At 31.2% G+C, this 19,859-nt stretch overlaps 1 protein-coding gene across 8 annotated transcripts in view; it reads left to right on the top strand.

Annotated features, from left to right (window-relative positions):
- Window positions 1-19,859, top strand: part of EPHA5 (EPH receptor A5) — a 343,436-nt gene that overhangs the window by 159,068 nt on the left and 164,509 nt on the right. For 6 of the 8 annotated variants that reach the window (XM_064367513.1, XM_021666284.2, XM_064367510.1 and 3 more), the window contains exons 4-5: window positions 13,725-13,880; window positions 18,562-18,897. The exons of 1 other annotated variant lie outside the window; for it this stretch is intronic. In XM_064367513.1, the coding sequence (XP_064223583.1) occupies window positions 13,725-13,880; window positions 18,562-18,897 (492 nt within the window). The remainder of the gene's footprint in view (window positions 1-13,724; window positions 13,881-18,561; window positions 18,898-19,859) is intronic. One more of the 8 variants, XM_021666293.2, reaches the window with a different exon arrangement.

Genomic DNA, 19,859 nt, shown 5'->3' with positions numbered 1-19,859 from the left:
ATAAAATATGTCAATCAGGTAGGCTTATGTTGTGAAAATGTTTTAACAAAAGAGAAACATAAAACCTGAGATTCTATAGATTACTTGCATGTGCTTTCATTAGCCTTTTTCATTTTTAACTTTAAATTAGTCATTTCATATTATTTGAATGAATAAAATGAATTTCATAGAACATATTTTTCTAATATTGTGATATTATGCTAGAAAACTTACAAGAGAATTTATATATCTTATATCTCTGAAGCTCACAAAGACAAAGAAAATTAACATTTTGGATAATTTATGTCTGGGGAAGGAAAAATTATCATAGGTCAAATTGTAGCCTCATAAAAGTATATGCTTGTTTTTACTAAAAAGATAAACTTTACTTCTTATTTTTAGTAAGATAATCTCTTCAAGTTTTAATTTATAATTAAAGTAAATATACTGAGTTTATTTATACCAATTCTAGTGTTAGTTTTAGATATGTCCTTAGGTTGAGTCTGAAGTAGGTGACATTAGGAAAGACTAATCTCAGGTTTTTGAGAAACAGTGTAAGTGGAAGAGGTAAAGGAATAATGAAAAAAGAGAAAAACAAAAAATCCTTCAATGGCATATGGTTCTACAAGGTTTATTTTCATCTTATAAATGAATTATTATCCTTTTGGAAATAGATTCATATTTCATTTTAAAGAGCATAATATTGGAATCAGCAGCCAAAATTCTAGTCTTCAGTTTCCATATGATCTTAGGCAGTTTATTTCATTTCTTTCTTGACTTGATAATTAAAAGTCCTAAAATTTCTTTCTTAATTTATATTTTTATTATATCCTTATAAAACTTTATTTTGCATTTTGACTTAAATGTTAGTATGATCCCTCAATGGGGAAAAAAGGGGTGATGGGAGGAATTACATATACTTGAGCTTCATATACAAGTCTAGCATGTTTGTGGATTACGTCAGGCATTTGTCAGTTGCCTCCACAGTTATTTTCAGTTCTACAGTGATTGTGAGATATCAGTTTTGCGTTGAAGTGGACAGACACTGAGGCAGCTAAAACTCAATGACCATTGCCAAATTAATAAAAGTAATCATTCTAATGTTTTGAAAGAGCTATTGAATGCTTAATTTTTGCTGCCAGCAATTATACCCACACCCATACACATTCCGTTTAAACCCTCGTAGAAATTCCATAAGAGAGGTACTATTTTATGATAAGGAAATGTCAAGGCTCATATAGAAACAATATAAACTTATTAATATTGAATTCAAGTCTATGTGACCTCAAAGTTCATAACCAAAAGAGAAGATAGTGTGTGGTATCATGGACTGGAAGAGCTAAGAACAAACACTATGGAGAATATAGTAATTAAGAAAAACTAGTGAATTAAAGTCTTGCTAATAGAAGTCTGTATCATCTGAAATTGCAAAGGATAGACTTGAAATGTCTTCTACAATGGTTAGAACATTTGTAAGAAGGCTTAGTTGTGTTACTGCATCCACCTGTACTGAACTCCCAGATTCTTCACTTAGTGCTTTTAAGAATTTAGTCATATTATCTAGCATTATACCTATAAAACAGAAATTTACTACTCACTTTGTATGATGATTATGTTTATGAAATGATCTGAATCTGTGTAGAATTTTACTCACTAACTGGCACTAGTGAACATGCTGAATAAATGTCAGCTTGTTTTATTAGTGTGGCTACTGGTATTATTATCGCTTTGCCATAGGGTCACAAAAGTGGGAATGTTCTGATAAATGGTAGCAGATTAATAATCATAAAATAACAATGGAAAAAGAGTATGCTTAACAATATAATCTAATTTGGATTAAGATATAACCATAAAGTTTAAGTTCCCATATTAGAAAATCAGGACACTGTTTTCTAACCATCCCTATAATCAGCCTTTCAGAGTTATTGTTTTTCTGGCTTCCTTTTCTTCCCTCTCTGGCTGCTGCAAAAAATCCAAGACTCATTTGGGTTTTGAAATTGATATCCCCAGATACCTAGGACATAAATATAAACGCTGGGAGTGATTGAATATTTCTGTAGTAATGATTGTATTAAACAGGTCAACCAGTTAACTAAATGTAAATAAATAATATGTAATACTATGAAATATATTTTAGCATTTACCTGGCTGAAGCTTTTAGAGATAAGGTATGTTATTACAGGACAGTCTTTACTCAGTTATTCTGAGCATAAATTTCCTATTCTGTAAGTTAAAAAGTATGTCCCTAAATGTTGACATGTGAAATTGTTTAATTTGAGACCCAGTAGGACACTTGCACACTGAAAATTAGGGGCAAATCGATGACTGCTTTACCAAATGAATGTTATTAGCCAGTTGGTTTTGCTAATTTACATATTTTCAATTCAAAAGAGGAACATTTTATAGATTTGCATTGAACATTTGCAAAATGACTTGATTCATTTTAATTCTCAGCATACAATTTGAAGAAAACTAGTTTAGAGCAACAGTGTGCCCAATGTTTTCTCTATACTTCCTGTACTATATTTATATTCATAGACACAAATATGTTACTTCAAGAAGACTTTCTCACAACTGCGGTAGTTTTTTACATTTCTTTTTGTTTTTAAGTCAAATTACAGTGTGCAAACCTTTATCTACATCTAACTATCTATGCTTTAAAAGGAACCTCATTGTTAATATTTTGATTACATCATATACAACCTGGGCAATGATTCTCTAACCTGACTGGTGAATAACTTTTCTTTTGGTTTTAATTGTTGCTTGGAGAAAATGTAATCATGAATGCCTTTTATACTACATGTAATGGTTTTATTCTTTATTCAAAAAATAGCACATAGTTCATTGTGCTTTTTTATTTTATGAAAGGGAATTAATTTTGTCACATAGGTAGGATTTTCTTCTGAGTTAATAAACTGAGATGTAATGTCCAATGGTACAAGTAGAAATATTCATGACAGAAAGCATTATTTCTACCTTAGCAATCCAGGCCAAAACCTCGCATACCCTTTTATAACAAATATATTGGTTGCTTTTGTGCCTAAGGGAAAGTTGTTCTGCATTAACCACAAAATATTCACTTAATGATTCATAGCTGGACTTATGACCATACAGACATGAATTAATCAAAGCAGATCACACTACTTGAGTCTAAAATAATGGATACTTCAAATCAAATACACAGGTCATTAAGCTTTTCTTTGAATTACAGAATAAATCATCCAGCTTATAGTAAAACTGTGCATCCTACCTGTCAAGCAATAAACACTCAGGTTAACACAAATGTTGTTCACAAAAGCACATGTAATAAGGAAAAACTAAAGGCTGATATGAGGTTATTTCATGAGTACTTAGTTTATATTTTTCATCATATTAATATGAAACAAAGTAAAAGAGCCTTAATGTTATGTTGTTGAATCAACTTGTACACAAAAATTATGTTTGCCTATGCTGAGAGAAAACTATAAGTGGGGAATTTGGGTATCTATTAATTTAGACAAAATATATATTGTATTATCAGCAAGCAAATACTAGTATTTTTGTCATAGTTTCAAGTGAGATAGCATTCATCCACAGATTTTTCTCTTTAAACAGATCATGGTTAAATCACTCTTAAAAACATAGTTGTCTGGCTTTCCTCTAAACTTACAAAATAATTATAAATGCTAATTTTGCTTGAGAAGAAGCAAAAGACATAATATTTCTGGCTTGCCAATTAACCCATAAAATATGTTGGAAAAAATTTGCAAGGCACGGTGCTAAATTTAGGTGCTCTAAAAACTTATGTGAGAGTGCATTTTCTTAATATTTTGTGAGCAAACCACCCTTTAACATTTTTGGCTTTATGCTTTCACTAGTTGAACACATGGTAAAACAAGGTGCCAGAAACTTTTCACTTAAAATTGAAAAGTCATTTAATTTAATTTAATTTAATTTAATTTTCTACTTTCCTAAAGTACAAATTCACAAGAAACTGGATTTATTAAACTTTTTGACAGTAGATCCTTTTTTTATGAAGAATTTAAATTGTGAAAGACTGTTCAAAAGTACCATTTGTTAATAAGACCAAAATGGCACAATAAAACAACTATAAATAGTATGTTTGAGTCAAGATGAACTTTTATGCAGATACATACCTTTTATTTTATGCAGATAAATACCTTTTATTTGTCTATGAAGTAGAAGAAATAAAAGTTTAAGACTACAGAAGGCATAATGCTTAATTCAAACATAGCTTATTCTAACTTTTCCTAGTCTTTTAGTGTGTTCTTTCCAAGTCTGTTCATTTTGACAGCAGAAAAATGCTTCTTTCCAACTCTCAAATCTTTATCTAATTAAAATTTTTGATAAAGTGGGAAATATGTAACCAAATATTTAAAATGTTTTGCACGTAGACAAGAGTACCTATATATGCTCTTACACACACTACTATTAAAGTACTCTTATTTCTGAACTAATTCACATTTATTTGTTTGGGATAGAATAACTGCTTATCATCTTAATTAAATTAAAATTTAAAATTATCTAAAACAACTTAGTACTATAGAGGAATCAGTGATTAAGGGGAAAATCAACTCTACTTTGAAAGATACCTTGAATTCTATTATTTATGATAAATATTTATATTATACAAATTGTTCCTAGAAAGCTTTGAAGAATGGCTGAAATTATGTGGCTTTTATTTCAGTGAAGATTCAATTAGATAAAGCATAAAAGGCAATACTGTGATTTATGAGAGTCTACAGTCAAAAAGCCATGTGTCAGTTCATTCTAGGCCAAAATGTGCTTTATGTCTAGCAGGTCCACATGGTCAAGATGGAAACATACACCATCACATCACTGAAGAATATCTTCCTGTAAATACTTTTCTATACCCTCGGCATTTAGACTTGTGAAACTGAAATCAGTTCAGCTTAACTATTTATCTTAATCAGGAGGCTACATTATTTGTCAGTGAATAATTCAGAAAAACATAATAATGAAAATCAGTGTACTTCATTTGAGCATGACAAACTTTCTGTCCTAGATTACATGGTGAATTGGTGCTATCTATATTTTTTTCAATATTTTCTAAAATTTTCTAACTTTGCTGATAATGAGATATAGAAGTTGTCATTTTAAAAATAAAGCAGGAAATAATATCTGGTACCTAATACATTTTTACTATATTTAAAAATATTCTACCTTTTTCTGAATGCTAAATGAGGTAGTAGTCTCTTTGAATTATGGGAAGGAAGTTAGTATTAGAATTAATCATTGATACTATGTGATAAAACACTTTTATAAAAGATATAATGTTAGCAATATAAAAATGTGAAAATAATATAATCCTAAGCAATTTCTAAGACTATACACAGCTTTATTTTATGATTTTATTTTTAGGTACACACATTACAATTTATATTACATATACACACATAACAAAATGTACATATATTTGTTATTGATGGTCCACAATTTGGTTAAATCAGTATGTGTATATATGTATGTGTGTGTATGTGTTTGTGTGTGTGTGTATATCACATACATGAATGTTATTAAAATTGTCTTGAATGACTTTTTAAAAATGTATATTAATATTAAACACCATTAAACAATTAGTGTATCTCTAAATATGTGACGGATAATGTATATGTTAATGCCGCACAACTAAGTTATTTAATGACATGATGGCAATAAAAAAGTCTTAATTATATTTGTATATCCCATATTCAGTACAGTTTATGGCACAAAACCCTGGTTCGTTACGTATTGTGGATGAATAAATATGTAACAAAATTTATTTCATGTTTTATTTATAAATATTATATCATCTTTGAATTTATGCCAATATTTGGTGAGCATAAATTAAAAATACATTACAGATAGAGATTTAATGTATTTTTCAATATTATTGCTGTCCTTTTCTGATATAATATTCTAATATTAGAATTAGCCTTATTGTTTTCAATCATTTAAACTTATATTCAAGTTAACCAGTTAACTCTAAATTCTTAAGTAGGACTTATTTCCTGTTTCTTTTTGCAATCATTCAAGAGATGTTGCCAAATTTTAGAGCTCCTAGTTTAATTTTATTTTAATTATATCAGTGTTTTAACACAATACCTACTTTTATACTGAGCAGACATTTTTAAAAAGTAATTTCAAATTGTCTTTTAGATTCAGAGGGTACCTGCACAGGTTTGTTACGTGGGTATATCATGTGATGGTGAAATTTAGGATACCATGAGTCCATCACTCAGGTAGTGAGCATGGTACCCAACAATTAGTTTGTTAACCCTGTCTCAACTTCATTCCTCCTTCTTCCCTCTAGTAGTGCCTCATGTCTATTGTTGCCATCTTTATGTTCATGAGTACACAAAGTTTAGCTCCCACTTATAAGTGAGAATATATGGTATTTGGTTTTCTGTTCCTGCATTAATTCACTTAGGATGATAGCTTCCAGTGCATCCATGTTGCTGCAAAGGATATGATTTCGTTCTTTTTTATTGTTGTGTAGTATTCCATGGTGTATATGTACCACATCTTCTTTATCCAATCCACCATTGTGCACCTAGGTTAATTCTTGCTTTTGCTATTAAATACTGTACCTTTACTATTGATTAGTACTGCACTGAACATATGAGTACATGTATTTTATTTTTTTGACAGAATGACTTATTTTCTTTTGGTTATATCCAGTAATACAATTACTGGGTTGAGTAGTAGTTCCATTTTCAGTTCTTTGAGAAATCTCCAAACTGCTCTCCAGAGTGCTGAACTAATTACATTCCCACCAACAGTGTGTAAGCTTTCCCTTTTCTCCACAGCCTCACCAGCATCTGTTGTTTCCTGACTTTTAAATAATCACCATTCTGACTTTGTGAGATGGTATCTCATTGTGGTTTCAATTTGCATTTTGATTTGCATTTCTCTGATGATTAGTGATGTTGAGCATTTTTCTGTTTGTTGGCTGATTGTATCTTTTCTTCTGAGAATTGTTTGTTCATGTATTTTGCCTGCTTTTTAATGGTTTTTTTTTTTTTTTTTTTTTTGCTTGTTTAGTTGTTTAAGTACCTAACGGAGTCTAGATAGTAGATCTTTGTCAGATTCATAGTTTGGAAACTTTTTTCATTCTGCAGGTTATCTGCTTACTTTGTTAATAGGTTTTCTTGCTGTGTAGAATTATCTTTGGGTTAATTAGATTTCACTTTTTATTTTTGTTTTTGTTGCAGTTGCTTTTAAAGACTCAACCATACATTCCTTTTTTCCAGGTCATGCCCCAAATGGTGCTTCCTAGGTTTTCTTCTAGGATTTTTATAGTTTGAAACCTGAAATTTAAATCTTTAATTTATCTTGAGTTAATTTTTGCACATAGTAAAATGTAGGGGGTCTAGTTTCATTCTTCTGCATATAGCCAGCAAGCTATATCCCAGCACCACTTATTGAATGGGAAGTTTTTCCCCTATTGCATATTTTTGTTGACTTTGTAAAAGATCAGAAGGCTGTAGGTGTGCAGTTTTATTTCTGGACTCTTTATTATGTTCCATTTGTCTATGTGTCTGTTTTTGTACCAGTACTGTGCTGTTTCACTTACTGTAACCTTATACTATAGTTTCAAGTTGGGTAGTGTAATGCCTCCTGCTTTGTTCTTTTTGGCTTAAGATTACTTCAGCTATTTGGGCTCTTTTTTGTTTCCATATGAATTTTGAAATAGTTTTGTTTAATTCTGTGAAAAATGATATCAGTAGTTTAATAGAAATAGTGTTGAATCTGTACATCGCTTTGGGCAGTTTGGCATTTTATTGATATTGATTCCTCCAATCCATAAGTATGGAATGTTTTTCCATTTGTTTATGTCATCTATGGTTTATTTCAGTAGTGTTTTGTAGTTATTTCTGTAGAGATCTTTCACCTCCTTTGTTCAATATACTACTAGGTATTTTATTTTTTGTGGCTACTGTGAATGGGACATTCTTGATTTTACTTTCATCTTGAATATTATGGGCATATAGAATGTTACTGATTTTTATACATTGATTTTGTATCCAGAAGGTTTACTGAAGTTATTTATCAGTTCCAGGAAACTTTTGGTAAAGTTTCTAGGGTTTTCTAAGTACAGAATCACATTGTCAGTGAAGAGAGGTAGTTTGACTTCTTCTCCTACTTGGATGCCTTTTATTGTTTCTCTTGCCTGTTTGCTCTGGCTACACTTCTAACGTTTTAAATACAAGGATAAAATGCTGTCACTGTTAAATTTTGGTATAATTAATAATATTTATGCTATTTAAAATATGGCATGTTTTGAGCTTTAATTTCTTATGGCATTTTGTGTTATGTTGTTTTTCTTAGCAAACACATATTTTAAACCCACACTAAACTATCTTCTGAGTACCTTATTTTGAAAAATGTATTAAATAAATATAATTCGCTTAGCTTAGCTTATAATCCTCTGATAATTCACATATGATAGAGCTATGGTAGATAAGTACTGTTCATAGTGATTTTCTGTCTTTCTCAATCAAACATACTTAGTAAAGCCCAGAAATGCTTTTGAAAGTTAATTATATCTTGAACATTGTAAACAACAATAGCCTGTGCATTTTAAATTCAATTATTTATATGTATAGCATGCATATACATACACACATATGTGGCTGTATATTTTAATTCTAATGGAGATAAGTATAATATTTTGAATTACTAAATCCATAATTATCATATATATTAATATTTTTAAAAGATTTTTTTTGTGGCTATGTTTCCAGAGTGTTGACTTTGAATTATGAAGTAACTATACTTAGTTATCCCAAGGTTAATAACTCTTTAAGGGTAAAACATATTGGAGACACTGAAAGTAATTTAATTGAAAATATTGTGAAAAAATCAATCCAATTTGTCAGTTTAATAACTTTTTGGCAGTTTTGAGGACATTTAAACAATTTCTTATAATATTGTACAGCAAATTTCACAATTTTTTAAGTGAAAACCTCTATTTGTTTGAATATTGATGATAATGTTTTCTATTTAGTTTTTTATACTTTTTAAAATATATGTCATTAATATTCTCATTTCTGAAGTGATCAATATGAAAACTAGACTTTGGTGGTTTGTGTAAAATTTCTAAAGTCATGAGTGAAGACTGCAATGCATGTTATTTTTTACTTAACAGTACTTAATATTTAAATAATTCATGTTAATCAGTTTTTCATAAGTTTCTGCTATGTCATTTAGACCCAGAGAAGGACACAAAAGTAGTATTTACACCAATAAATACTAATGAATATTTCTTTAGTACAAAGAACTATCCTCCATGTGATGAATATCATCAGATGAACAGTTTCTGTTCTTTGCAATGTTCATATAAATTGAAGGAGGATGAGAGTTTACATAATTAAAGCAATAATAAAACTTTACTACCTGCACTAAGAGACATACTAAATAGATGGCTCAAAGGTTTAAAGGATAAGTAGGGAAAGAACATGTATTATTGCAGATTAGCACATATACCATGGAAATTGTTGCATTTAAAAAATGAGCCTTCAAGCATGGGTAGAAATAATTATTAAACATGATTTTCTTTCCCCCCAAATGTTGCCACAATAGTCTCATAAAACATGTCAACATCAGGTGCATTTTTTGTCTCCTACTCTTTACCCAACTCAAATTACTGGCATAGTGTTTTCTAAATGATATTTAGGTAATATATACACATCATATGAAACAACTTTGCTCTAGAAGCTTAATTTATTTTTAATAAAACATATTGGGTTGGTATTTAAATAAACTTTATTAGTTATCTGAATAATTATTTCTTAAATATTGTCATAATTAAAATGTAAAGTGTCAATTTTGCCTCTCTTTATCATGGTTTATTATTATTTATTATTCCACTCATGAAATACACTATAATTTTATGGATGTGAAGAAGGTTTTTGTTTTCTCAGACAACCCAAACATGTCTTGTCATAGTTCTTGTCAGAAAGTATGCTCTTGAAAAACAAATTATATCTACAGTGTCTTCCAAATGCTTTCAGGTTAAATCCAAATCTCTTATCGTGGACTACAACCTTCTTTTTTTTTTTTTTAAAAAAAAAAAGAAAGATTATACATTTATTTATTTACGTTTCTTGTCTGTTGGCCAAGAATGCTTTTCCTGCAGTGTTCAGAGGCAGAGAAGAAGAGTTTCCCAGGTGTAGGAATTAAGTAGACTGGTGTGGATGGAGACAATGAGTGTGGTAGGAGACAGTCTTTAAAGAGTTTTTAAATATTACTTGGAAACATGCAGGCTGTGCTAGCATTTTGTAATGAAAGTATCTGGAGTTTCCAGAAAGAGGGCATGTCAAATATTGCTAAGAAGTGAGTTCCGCAAGAAAGTAACTGCAATCTTAACTAAAGTAATATTCATTGAGGGTTTTAATGGATTGGAGTGAGTCGTCATGTGATTTTAAATGAGGAACTGCAGATGTAGGTATGGAAAATATTTTAAGAAATCATATCCTGAAAGTGGAACAAAACTGGGAAAATTGGGATCATGTAAGGTTGATAGTTTTGTTGTTGGTTTTGTTTTGCTTTGTTTTTGAGCATCTCAAAAAGATTGTAGCTACTTGGAAGCTTCATCTCAGAGAGCAGATAGGGGGTTACTACTTCAAATGCAGATACTTTTATTTGATATGAACATGGATACATTTTATTTTGATAGAAATAAAGGTAGAGAGGATGGGTACCATGATGTATAGGTTTGGAGATTTCGTGGTAGGGAAATGAGAAAGTTTCTTCTTGACAACTTTTATTATCTCAGCACAAGACGGATGACTGCATCAGCTGATAGTAGCAGAAACAGAGCTCATAAGGAGTTGAAGAAAAAGGAGACACTATAAGATAATCCTGTTGATGTTGGAAATGAAGTTAACAAAGGGAATAATATAACTTTGTCTAGCAGAGTTCTATGACCCTTGGAATTCAGGGTCATGATTTGAAGATGATGAATAATTACAGTTCATGATATTTTTCTTGGATAATATTGTACCACACAATTCTTTTTCTCTCTAAACATCTATTTGCATTACTTCAACCACCTCAAATTAAATACTGCCTCAGATATTACTCATTATCTTCTCCAGCACATTTCATGTTCTGCTCTCTGAGAAAATGATGCCAGTATTTTCTGTGAAGTTTAAACCAAATACCTTATGGTCATTCTTACAATTTTCCACTCATTCATCTAACTCACTAAATACATCATGAAATTTAGTTGATTTTACCTCATTCTCATTTCTTGAATTCACCTAGTTTTGTTGATCACTACTGGAACTACTCTGGTTAAGTGGCATTGTCTCTTTCCTGACCAATGCAATAGAAATAAAAGATCTCTTTGCCTCTGTTCTTGATTTTTACCTAGGCTGCTGTGTAATGATCTCGTAAACACCACTTTGATCTCATTATTTCCTGGCTTAATAACTTTGCAGTTACTGTATATATATTCCATTTTCATTTGTCAGTTAAACCTTAATAAAGCTGGGACTGGGGGAACTTGCTAATGACCTCTCTTTCCCTATAAAAAAAAAGTACCAAATATCTAATAAAAGATACAAGGTTTTAGTGGCCCGGTGTCCTCTGTCCTGTATAAATTTGTCTCTTCCACTTTATTCTGACTACCTTCCTGATCAATTCTTTAGTATTTTCCATCTCCCTATTTGTTCTCCACCTCATGTGATCCTTTGAAAGGGTTTCTTTCTTTAAGGCACTGATGCACTCTAACTCAAATTATTTTCCTAATCTTTCAAATATCAGCAGAGACTCAGCATCCTGAGGGAAGTCTCCTTTAATAATCCAGGTTAACTTGGGTATATATGTTCACTGCTATAGCTCTTTTTTCTTTACCTAGTGTAATAATATTTATAATATTTATGGAATGCCTTTAAGATTTATAAAACCAAGGCTGTGTCTATCTTGTTACTCTCTGACACCAGTCCAAGTAGTTTCTGACCCACCATACCTGCTGAAATTATTTTGTTGAACTGAACAGAAAGATACATTTATCTACTTTTTACTTTGATTCATATTATTTTCTAGTTCCAAAGCTCCCTTGGGGATTTGAACAGCAGTGTTATATGTGATATAATATAAAGTGTTTAAGTTAGAGCCACTCATTAAAAAGAAAAGAAATGAATTTTGTTTCATGAACAGTAAATGAATTCCAAATACTTAGAACATGTGAATTGACACTTCATGTCTTTGAAAGCAAATAGTGTTTAAAGAGAGAATGGTTTTACTAAAAGGATAAAAGAAGAAAAATTGAATAACTTAGCTATGTATGGTATTGGCTGCTACAGCAATCCTATTATAAGAAAAATAATATTTTAAATCTTCTTCTAATCATTTAGCTACAGGAATGTCCCTAATACAATGAAAAAGCTCTTCTTATCTTTCAAATACCTTCACATTCTCTCAGAATTTATAAGAGCATTAAGGCTTTACTCTCACTATAATTAGATCCACTGAAAAGAGTACCTTCTCAATTTTGCCAATTCCTGATTATTCATGGTGATGGCAGAGAGCCTTAGCATGGATTACTAAAACATGAAATCATTTATAGCATATGAAAATTGGCCCCAATTCATTATGTCTATCAGAAATTTCTACTGAAATACAAGTTTGACTTTGAGCTTTGTCAAATGTGCATGATACTTCAGTGTATGTAGTGAGCTTTGAAAATAGGAAAACATAGTTGATTAGCTTTACGTAAAGTAAGCTGCACAAAGCATTCAAGCCACCAGTTTAGTAGTCTTCAAGTGACCCATACTGAGCAATCAGAATATTAAAGTTTGGCTTTATTAGCTATTGAGAAACAAGAATAATATGAACATGTAGGAAATCCACAGAATATAAAGATTTACTTCATGAGCACTTATCTGACCATAAGCTTAGAAATACTCACAGAAATATCAGAAAACACTTTCTTTATGTGATTCTAAATAGTTCAGTCATAATATTCATGCCACTCCATTCATTCATTTACATCTTTCATAGAGCCCTTTTAATGTCTTTTCTGGTCAAACACTGGAATAAGTAAGTGCAAAACTGAATAAGACATGTTTGCCCTTAAGAAATCATTACAATTTGTATAGTGTATAAGCCTTACTGATGTTAGAATAAATGTTGAATCAGTAGGTGTCTCAAAGAAAAGTTCTAAAATGAAGTAAATGTAAAACAAATGTCAACGGGCTCCTCCTGAAATCACGATAATATGGTTGATATACCAGGTCATCTATGCATTCTCTCCAATCTAACAGAATTTATGAGGCATTTAGCACCTACTAATTTATTTATTATTCAATAACAAAATTTTGAGCAGCTACTTTTTATCATGCCATTTTAGCATTACATGGAACAATATTAATCTCTTCAGCATAGTTGTAGTAATAATAAAGTAAGTGAAAATCATACACAAAGCACTGCTTCAGTTTTAAATACATACAAGTATTTGCCTTTTATCAATATAATTCCTTATAAGCTCCTGTAGCATAAAAATCATTACAAGCATGTACATTCCATAAATATTTAAGTACTTTAAATAAATATTTGATTATTTGAATGAATAACCTGGTATTTATGATCCAGAAGCTTATGAAAAATTATTGCATTTGATGCAAAGATAGTGTTATCTGTAATCTGCGTATACTAGTCAAAATAATGGCATTATTCACAAAACAAACAGTGCATCTGTTCCAGGGAAAAGCTTAGTCTCTTATTTCTTTTGACAGTGTGCAGACCTGGGTTCTTCAAAGCCTCACCTCACATCCAGAGCTGCGGCAAATGTCCACCTCACAGTTATACCCATGAGGAAGCTTCAACCTCTTGTGTCTGTGAAAAGGATTATTTCAGGAGAGAGTCTGATCCACCCACAATGGCATGCACAAGTAAGGAAACCCATGGATATTTGGTGATGCTAACTTTCACCAGTTTTGAGGAAGCAACATGATGGAGCCTGTTACATTCTATTAACATTTCCCCCAAAACAGGCATAATGTTTAATCTTCTCTATACAGTTTTCACCAATTTTCAGTCTCCTTGAATAAGCACTGAAAAATGTTGAGTCTCCTTTATCTCTCAATGTTAGATGCATCCATTTTTCCTAATTTCAAATTCAACACCTGAGATACAGATACAGAATTTTTCCTTTTATTATGTGGCTTATTTAAGTGTTCATGCTGACCAAATATGACTTTGATAATCTACTTCCCAGTTTACATTAAAACCTCTTCTTCCTCTTCCTTCTCCTTCTTTTTCTTGTTCCCTTCTTCTTGTATTCTTCTTCTTGTTCCCTTCTCTTCTTTTTCTTCTTCCTCCTCCTCCTCTTCTTCTTCCTCTTCTTCTCTTTTTTCTCTTCTTTCTCTTCTTCTTCTTCCTCTGCCTCTGCCAATTTTCTCATCACATAATTATGTAGCTGGTGGAGCTTACACCGTCTTGTTCTAACCTGCCCCAATAAAGTCACTAATAAAGTAAATTTTAAAAGAACACTTGAAACATTTGAAGAACATAGAGAACTGGGAGTGGCAAATCAGATTTGAATCAGATCAGAGTCACATAGACAAATTTTTTTGCTAGGGTTCTCAAGCAGCTGTCATGTTTCTTGTTAGTGAGTGTCCTTAACTATTATTTAATATATTTGCTGATCATTAGTAGAGTACATGAATAGTGAACACTTAATTTCAACATTTCCAGTGGATGTAACCACATCTTTCAACACTTTTAGTTTTCCATATATATATATTTCCATAATATTTTGTTTTCCATATATTTCTGAGAATGTAACACATTTATACATTTGTTTGCTTTATGACAATACTTTCAGAATTTTCTACAAGCAAAGGTTCTGTAGCAAATCAAACAAAAACAGAAAATGAAAGAGAAGGAAAGTGAATCTCTTCCTCCTCATATTGTGTAATTTCCATGAACTGCCTGGATTTACTATTTTAGGTCCCGGGAAGTTGTAGCTGCTTTCAAAGGTGTTCATGAAAACTTGAACTATTAGTATCCCTCTCTAAATTTAAAAATGCAGTGCAGATTTTTTTGTTATCAAAGAATCACAAATTGAAATTGTATCTGAATTTCATAGTGTCTAAATTTCAGAGTCAGTGAAATATATTTTCAGATATCCTTAAATCATTGCTATTAATTAGCTTTATATTATGAAGACCATTCTTTTCATCCCAAGACTGACGATTTTATGGGTTAGATGCTTACTAGTGAAAAATATTTCCTCTTCAAATGAGTAAATACCATTATTACATGCGCTTTTGTAAGGATACATATGAATGGAGGCTATATAAACTATGATTGGATGTGATGTGTTTTGGTTGCAGTGGAGATTTAAATAATTATTTTCTTATGAGAGCAAAAGAATACCCAAGTAACAGGGAAAATGTTGGCTAGACAACAGAGTGGTAAATTAAAGAGAAAACTGTGTTTCAATTTACCCTTTAAATTTTATTAATTTTCTAATTAGTATTTTTCTTAAGTGCTCTACCCATGATTTTTCTTTTTTTCAGTGTAAATTTGAGCCTCCCTTTCTGTAAATCTGTTAGGTTTGGGAAGGGGGGTGGGACATTAGGGAGGAAGCTGTGCTTTGGTGGCAAGGACTGCTTAGCACTTTTTTAGGACCAAAGCCCACAGTCAGGCTTCACATTTCTGTTTCCCAATGTGTGAATTTCTAATACTGTGTTGTCAAATGAGTACTAATTTGTATGTATTTCTCAAAAAAAAAAAAAAAAAAAACTTTTGGGACTCATGTATAAGATTTTTCTAATACATAATCTGTGAGTGTGTGTGTATGTTTAGTTGAACTCATAATACCACAAATACTACATACGATTTCCTTATCGCTTGATAGGTGTTCAGATGAAGATCTTGAGCTTCACTTTGGCTTTGGCTCTTTAGAATTGAATTTATAGCTCCAAATTCAATTTTATTTTATAGACTATACATAGTTTTTAAATCTATGAAACAAAATTTTAAAAGCCTACGGAAAAAAAAATCAAACAAAAATAAAACCTAGAGTTCAATGAATCTGCTAAATTAAGAGTTAATCTCACAGTTCTACCTGTCTATGATTAGCACAGTGCAATTTCATTACATGTTTTTTGTAGATGCATGTTAGTTCAAGCTTCTACTTTTTACCTCTACTTTAGGGTTTCACTTGAGTTTGATTTTCCTTTTGACTTTAAAGCTGTTTGTACCCCCATTCAAATACTAGGGAGCTGTTAGTAGAAGAGTCAGGAAGAAAAGGAGGATTCTGATTCTGATGAATTTTTATAGATTTAGAGGAAAGTTGTTAAATGCAAGTATGTTTCAGTTTCAGAATTTTAAAAAAAACACGAATTTTACATTGTTCTAAATTAGATATATTTCTCAGAAGTTAAGCCTGTAATTTTTATCTTAAATTTCATTTTATCTGTAACATTGCACTATTAAATAAGCTAAAATTTGTAGTAAGCAAGAATACGTGTATTTCCAGGAATATCATTTGACCCAGCAATCCCATTACTGAGTATATGCCCAAAGGATTATAAATCATTCTACTCTAAAGATACATACACATACATTTTTATTTCAGCACATTTTACAATAGCAAAGTAAAGCAAATACAAGCCAAATGCCCATCAATGATAGACAGGATATTTCCATCTTAAGAAATTATTTCAACTTAAAGGGGACTATTTTATATTGAAGTATGTGAGATGGCAGGTATGACAAAATTCATAGGATTCAACCATAAATGTGGTCAATGTGGAGATTTTTTTTTTGCAAAGCTGTCAAGTGTTTAGTTAAGGGGTTCCTTCATTTAAATGAGATTTTGGCCAGGCCCGGTGGCTCACACCTGTAATCCCAACACTGGTGGATCACTTGAGGTCAGGAGTTAGAGACCAGCATGCCAACATGGTGAAACTCTGTATCTACTAAAAATGCAAAAATTAGTTGAGTGTGGTGGTGGGCCCATGTAATTCCAGCTACTCAGGAGGCTGGTGCAGGAAAATCACTTGAACTCAGAAGGTGGAGATTGCAATAAGCCAAGAACCCACCACGGCGCTTCAGCCTGGGTGACAGAAGAAGACTCTGTCTCTAAATAAATAAATAAATAACATTCTGTCCAGCTAAATATTAAATATCAGTTAGCTTTCTTATCACTTTTTAAACTATCCCTCAAAAGTCATGACTTAATAAATGTTAGTTAAAAATTGTTAATTTTGATATTTAGAACAGACAATGCATATTAAGATAACAGATCATCCTAAGGAGCTTAATTTATGCTTATGAACCATTCAATTACCATCATACTCCATTTTAATCTCCGTAGAGAGAAATGTCCAAATTGTCTCTGTAACAAATATAAACGTATTTTCTCTTTGAGATTATCCAGTAATATAATATTAACAACTAACTGAAGTTTTAACTAAATATCTAAATGTTGACTACAGTGTTAGACATTATCTAATTAACTTTTTTTATCTCTATTATGCTAATCAAGTTCAGGAATAATTAAAATAATTTACAAATAGGATATGGTTACCCTTAATCTAAGACATTTATAAAGCAATTCTGACCATGGATTTCATTACTCATATTTTAGTGGAAATATTCCATCTTATTGAAATAAGATGATTCTGAATATAAAACATATTTTAAAAACTACACTCAGTTTCAATTAAGAAATGTATAAAAAATAAAGTATCCAAAAATACTTCATAAGGTTAGGAAAGTTTTACTCCTAATAGCTATTAATAGCTAACATGTTATGATTCTACAAAACTATTTGAGTTAAATGTATTTCTTTTCTTATTTTGGTAGATTATTGGTGTTTGAAATTAGTTCTACTGATCACTTAAAATATGAACACTTTCATTCATCTTATTGCAGTCCCTTTGAAGGTTATTTTTAAAATAAATTTCAGATTTTAAATTAAGTAAAATTCAAAACTTGCAGAACTGTAATATTAAAACAACATCAAAATAAAATAAATGTTTTACTGTAAATTGTAATTTTGACCATTTACTTAAGTTCTAATGCCTTTTTGATATACAATAGGGGGTTTCAAATTTTGTTGATGATTTATCAAGTAGATACGCAATCTATTTTGAAGCAAGCTAAGATTATTTTTTTTACTTGCAAAATTTGTAGTCAGGAGCAATGCTGAAAATTCTGTATTTTCCTATGCTTATTTCTTAGTAGGTACTTCGTGTTTACTTTGTAGGTTACAGGGATTAGCATCAATGAGGAAATAGAAGTTCAATCCCCAAAGAAACTCACCAGTTTTTAAATATATAATTTTATATAATAATATTTGTGGATACATAATTTTACTCCATAATTGTTTACACATACGTGAAGCAAAACATTCTGCTTTTACTTAGCTAAGTCATTTCCATAGGGAATAAACCCCTCTATTGTTCCTACAAAATTATGAAAACAAAACTACAAATTATGACTTAAAAGATTTATTGCAAATCTATTTTTTCCTTCAGACCAGGAATTCATGTGGTAAATAATGCCTAATTAATATCATCTTAAAATTTGTTTTTCTTACTTTACTTTGCAAACCAGGACCCCCCTCCGCTCCTCGGAATGCCATCTCAAATGTTAATGAAACTAGTGTCTTTCTGGAATGGATTCCGCCTGCTGACACTGGTGGAAGGAAAGACGTGTCATATTATATTGCATGCAAGAAGTGCAACTCCCATGCAGGTGTGTGTGAGGAGTGTGGCGGTCATGTCAGGTACCTTCCCCGGCAAAGCGGCCTGAAAAACACCTCTGTCATGATGGTGGATCTACTCGCTCACACAAACTATACCTTTGAGATTGAGGCAGTGAATGGAGTGTCCGACTTGAGCCCAGGAGCCCGGCAGTATGTGTCTGTAAATGTAACCACAAATCAAGCAGGTAAGTGCCATGACCGAGCAAACTGTGTATGTTAGGTCTAGCTCTGTCAATTATTTCCATAGCAAAGAGCCAAGTTGACTGAAATCTGTGCGAGAACTTTCCATTAACTGAAAGGTCAGGACTTAAACTATAACACATCAAAAATGCTTTTGCAGTTTTAAACAAATGAAAGCTAAAGCTTTCTTAGCAATAACATTTACAGAAAAAAAGAAACACTTTTAATTGAATTTTTTCATTAGAAATACATTTCTGTATCAAATCCATTTGAAGCAAAATTTATCTCATATAATTTCATAGCATTCATTTTTATAGCTCAAATCTATTTTTTCTTTCCTTTAATTTTTAAAAACTCATTAATTTAGCATGTAATCAGGCAGGTTTTGTTTACTTGCTTGGCAACACAGATGAATTTTCTTAGCAGATCATAAATCTTCTCATATTATTTCTACTATTGTAGCAAAAAAATGCATGCAATAAAATTTTCTTTGCTAAGTTCATTTATCAAAATTAGAATAACTATGAACTATTATACAACCACATGAAAACACTTCTATATACCATATGAAAATTTTGTAATTATTAGGAAGTAGTTATTAGGCAGTAGGGAATATAGTACTGTTTGAGCTACTGATTTTCCTATATTTTTCCCTCAAATGTTCACTTTTAAGCAGATTAACATGGAAGACTTCTTTCCTAGTAAGATAAAAACCAAAGATAAACTACAGCTGATTTAATAATTCAACCCACTATGCGGCAAGAGTCATTCTAAACCTAAGAGTAATTTGTAGCATGCTTTTTCCAGCAACAGGTATGTGGGAGGGGAAGAAAAAGGCATTAAAAGTCAAAAAGTTGTTCCTGTATCAACTGGCTACAACTCTCAGTCCCAAGGATAGTAACCTTGTCATCTCCTTAGTACTTCAGGTGGGCTTTGGTCAGTGAGCACATCCTTGCCACCAGTAACT

Source organism: Aotus nancymaae, unplaced genomic scaffold, assembly GCF_030222135.1.
Source record: "Aotus nancymaae isolate 86718 unplaced genomic scaffold, 86718_ANA_hifiasm-v0.15.2.pri h1tg000006l, whole genome shotgun sequence".
NCBI lineage: Eukaryota > Metazoa > Chordata > Mammalia > Primates > Aotidae > Aotus > Aotus nancymaae.
Note: the sequence above shows the minus strand (reverse complement) of the source record. Positions and strands in the feature narration are given on the sequence as shown.